General features: G+C 41.4%; 1 protein-coding gene across 1 annotated transcript in view; it reads left to right on the forward strand.

The window, feature by feature from the left end:
• Positions 1-4,893, forward strand: part of stox2a (storkhead box 2a) — a 15,857-nt gene that overhangs the window by 6,739 nt on the left and 4,225 nt on the right. Inside the window, exons 2-3 of the mRNA XM_017035515.2 lie at positions 1,624-1,776; positions 4,047-4,893. Of these exons, the coding sequence (XP_016891004.1) occupies positions 1,624-1,776; positions 4,047-4,893 (1,000 nt within the window). The remainder of the gene's footprint in view (positions 1-1,623; positions 1,777-4,046) is intronic.

Here is a 4,893-nt window from a genome sequence, read left to right on the forward strand (position 1 = left end):
GTCCTCGCGCCTCTTCCCTTCCCTTCCGCTCGTGGTGTCCCCCCCCCCCCCGCCGCTGCTGCTGCTGCGGCTGCTGCTCCACATCAGCCTGGGAGAGTCAGGCAGCCCATGTCAACCAGCCACAGCGTGAACTGCCAGTGGATGTAAATGAGACGCGTGTGTGTGTGACGGTGCACACTGGTTCTTGCCATGTCTGGTGTGTGATTGCTCTAGTGGGACATTCTTACTGATGCGGGGGAGGCACTGAGCCTGAGGTTGGTCGACCTCCCCCTGCAGATCCCTCCCCTTTTCCCACCTCCCTTTTTCCTCCCCTTTCCTCCCCATTCCACCGACCCCACCGTGCCCAGAAGCCCCAGAGGGGTGAAGGCTACCTGGGAAAGGGGTCACTATGAAGAAGAACCGTAGCAACAATTTGCGGCGGGCTTGGCCCAGTTCAGAGCTCAGTGAGCGGCCGCTGGAACACAATCTCTCTCGAAGTGAGAAAGACATCCGTGTGCAGAAGCAGCACCTTCCTCCCCCTCCTCCTCCTCATTTTTCTTCATCCCCACCAAGTTATCGTCCACCAGGTGAGTCACATACATCCACGAGGATGAGCTCCACCCTTTCTACACATCTTCTTACAGTAGACAGTAAACAACAACACTTTGTGCTTCAAGTTTTCAAAGTTGATCAGATCTATCAACATTTTCTCATCTCCGTCTCATGTACTGACCCAAATCACAACACATTTATGTATCGTCATCTGTGTGAATTTTTTTTTTTTTTGTGTTCTTTAATATCACAGGTGTTTAACCTTTAAACTGTGGTAAACTGTGTTTGATTTCTTTTTGTGGTGATTTATTACCACCAGTACAAAAATCATCAACTAAATACTGATAACGTCATTACTAAACTGAGCGTGATCCAGGGACAGGCCAGGACAAAAAATATTTTCAAATGGACAGACGAACTATAAAGACTTTCAGAGAAACTCATCATCATAATCTCAAATAAAATATTATCATGAATGAATTTGTCAACTGCTTAGTGAATGTACATAAAAACATTGAAGATCAGGCGTCCCATTATTTACTGCGTATGGTGTGCTTCTCTTTTGATCATGAGATTTAGGTCAGATTCACTACAGCACAGATGCTGCAGCTGCAGTGGACGATTGGCTGCATTTCAGTTCAATCCCTCAGTAGGGCAGATGTTTTCTGTCATAGTCGGGGCTAAAGCTGGTTTGCCTTGTTGTTAGTAGGTTACACTCACTGCTCTTTAGTGCTGTCAGAAAAGTCAGCTTGCAAGTGTACAATCCAGTGGCAGTGATTTTTTTCCCCTCATTCACAAACTGAAATTCCACACGTGATATCTGCTGTCTGTTTATACATTTTTGAGGAGACTTTGACAAAAGTGCCAAAGATTCCAGTGGTCTCTTGGTAAAGCTGAGGATGCGGCAGCAGAAACAGGAGCAATGAGAGGCTAGGAAAGCACAAGGAGAAGGGGAGGAGCCGAGCGAGGCAAAGTGCTGCTGTTTGACCATTACATCATAGCCTCACATGCTGCGCCTGCTGTTCATTCATGATCTAACAGTTGTCCTTCTGCCTCCTCCTTCTTCTTTCTTCCACCCCCCTCCTCCTGCAGGTGACGTGTCTCCGATCAGCATGTCACCCATTAGCCAATCACAGTTCATCCCACTTGGGGAGATCTTGTGTCTGGCCATCTCTACTATGAACTCTGCTCACAAGCCTGTCAACCAGGAGGCTCTGATGGAGCACCTCACTGCCAGCTTCCCAGGTACAAACCTCTCATCGTCGTCCTGCTTTAACAGATGTTAAGAAAAGATCATGCTGAATAATGTTGGATTTTAAGATTTTGTTTGTAATCATTTTTAGAATAAATAATTATCACCTTGCAGATTAAGCCAAGCTGTAATGGCACACTTTAGTTAAACTTTCTAAAGATTCATTAGTTTGTCATTAGAAACACTACAACAACATCTGATGTTCCAAGACAAAACAACAGCAACAACACTCTCTGCGTTTCCATTAAAAACACAAACACCTTCGAGTAAACAAGGCCTCACTTCAACAGTGTAGCCTTGTTTTGTTAGCATTCTCCTATCATAAATCGTAAATATCATAAATAAAGTCTTCCACCTGTCTTCGTTACAGATATTAAAATACCTCCCAGCTGTTAAGTATTAGGTTAATGGCTCAACAAATGTTACAGAAATAACCACGATAAAATAAAAACTTTTTTATTATCCCATAAACTCATGCACTTTGTTTATTTATATTTCTGAATCTTTTTTTAATTGGTCTCAGGACAAAATGGTTAAAAGAAAAACTTTTTGTGTATTTTTTTTTATTCAAGCATGGTCACATTTACTTTTACATTTTACTTTTTATTTTTGTTATGTTTTAAACCCTAAATTATAACAATTATAACCAATTTCAAGCAAACTTGAAGCTGGAGTTGAATAAAAAGCTACAACAGTTGATTGTAGAGCTGAAAAAACCTTCAATACTAAATTTACACCACTATACATTTTGTCTCGAATTAATCAAACTATAATCGACCAGTCTTTTCCGTCTTTAGACGAGACAAAGAAGCACGTTGTGACCTGATGTGAAAAACATTCTCTAAAAGTTTTAAAGAAGAAATTCTCTGATGGAAACACCGCAGTAGGATGAGGAAATGTACAGGAACAGATTGCTAGTTTCGTTTCTTTTAAATGCCTTCAAACATGTTGTCCTAACCTTTTGTAGTTGCCCACACCATGTGCAACTGTCTGTGTCTTCAGATTGTTGCCTTAACAGTAAAACCTTTAAAGAATCCCTGAAGAAATGTTAAACAAAAAAACAAAAACAAAATGTTTTTGTTACTGGTGTCATCCAGAGTTCTTATTAAATAGAGAGTTTCTTGTTTTGATACTTCATGAAACTGGTAGAATTGGAATTTCTCCAGTCCTGGGATGCAGCCAATGTATTCACGTAACCCACTTTTGGATCATGATCCACCATTTGAGGAAAACAGGATTTGCTTACTAACTAAACATTTTCCACCGGTCTGGCAGGTTGTCTGAGACTGAGATGAAAAGGTGAAAAAACATTCACTACTAAATTTACACCACTGTAAATTGTGTCTTAAATTAATCAAACTATAATCGGCTAATCTTTAAAAACACAAACCTGAATTACTCTAGCTGTAAAGCTACGTAGTCCCAAAATAGGGAGAAGTGGGATAGTACTGAGTACTGTTTGGTTGCCAAGGCCTCTTTAACTGAAACACATTTAAAGGTTAAAAAAAAAGGATAGAAAGTTGAGTAAAGCTTAATCCCATTCTTTCTGGGATGTGATGCCATAGTTGGCAGAATTATCTGATGTTATTATACTTTAGCAGTAACAATTTGTTAAGTTACTTGGTTGTCGCATCTTTTCTCTCCATTGCCCCCTCTTGGGGACAGAAATAACATGTATATTCTTATCTATACAAACCACAGTACGAGTCGCTGCCATCTATTGACTGGAGGCTTGTTATCATTCATGCATTACAGCAGAACTGAAGAGGTCTCTTGGATGAGAGGCAAAACATCTTCAAAAAAAAAAAAAAAACCTACTTTGTCCAGTTGCCCTCGATGTAACTATTTTTTGGATTAAATGACCAGGATGACCTGATGGAGAACCTACACACTTATGTCTATATGCGTGCCATATTCTATTTGAAGCCCGCCCCACTTTTTGAGAAGTACTCTGCTCTAAAGAGATCTGTAATATGTTCCACAAAACTGGTTTTCTTTATTTTAATAATTAATACTGTTTAATTGTTTTTGATTGTCAAATTGTTTTAGGGACGCCAAAGTAAACATTATGGGTCATATTTAGGTTTAAAACCTACCTTTTCTATTTATTAATTATTATTATTTATTACCATTTATATTTTTTATGTAATTTTGTATTTTGTATGTTTACTGTAGTGTAGATTGTTGACTGACTCAAACTGTAAGTCGCTTTGGATAAAAGCGTCTGCTAATTGTAATGTAAAAACTGTGATTTTTTTTTCAGGAGTTCCTACACCCAGTACTGAGGTCCTGAGACATACCCTTAACATGCTGGTGCGTGAGAGGAAAATCTACCCAACTCCAGAGGGCTACTTCATAGTCACCCCCCAGACCTACTTTATTACTCCTTCCCTTATCAGAACTAACAACAAGTGGTATCACCTGGATGACCGTCTGACAGACCGACAACTGCAGCAACAACCACAGCAGCCACCGCAGCCTCAGCAGCAGTGCACTTCACCACCAACCGGCAATGCTACACCTTCCACACCTGGTTGCCTGAGAGAGAGGCCTTCACGCAAAAGTCACAATGACTCATACAATTCTTACCGTGAAGAATCCTCCAGACATCATTCTTCTGTGCTCCAAAATAAGTCACCTAAGGAGCCCAGGGGTGATTCTCATCAAAGTAGGCTGCCTAAAGACCACACAAGCGGGGAACCTCCTCCGAGTACAGCAGCCAAGGAGCACCGAGGAGAACCACCTTCGTACCCCTATCCCACCCCTAATCCTATTCAACAGCAAACGTCACCTCAAGAATCAGCTGATAAGAGCAAAAACATGAATTCTTTCTCTTATAAAACTGACACTCTGACCAAAAAGAAGGAGGGAAGTGGTGGTGGAAATGGTACCATTGAGAAGCAATCCAAAAGGTTTGGACTCAGGCTGTTTAGACTGAGTTTCAAAAAGGACAAAATGCGGCAGTTGGCTAGCTTTTCAGCCCAGTTTCCACCAGAGGAGTGGCCTCTTCATGACGAGGATGTGCCCACCACGCCCATTCCACGGGAGGTCGAGATGGAGATTATTCGTAGAATCAACCCTGACCTCACAGTGGAGAATGTGGCAAGGCA

The sequence above is a fragment of the Cynoglossus semilaevis genome, chromosome 9, assembly GCF_000523025.1.
Source record: "Cynoglossus semilaevis isolate Cse_v1.0 chromosome 9, Cse_v1.0, whole genome shotgun sequence".
Classification (NCBI taxonomy): domain Eukaryota; kingdom Metazoa; phylum Chordata; class Actinopteri; order Pleuronectiformes; family Cynoglossidae; genus Cynoglossus; species Cynoglossus semilaevis.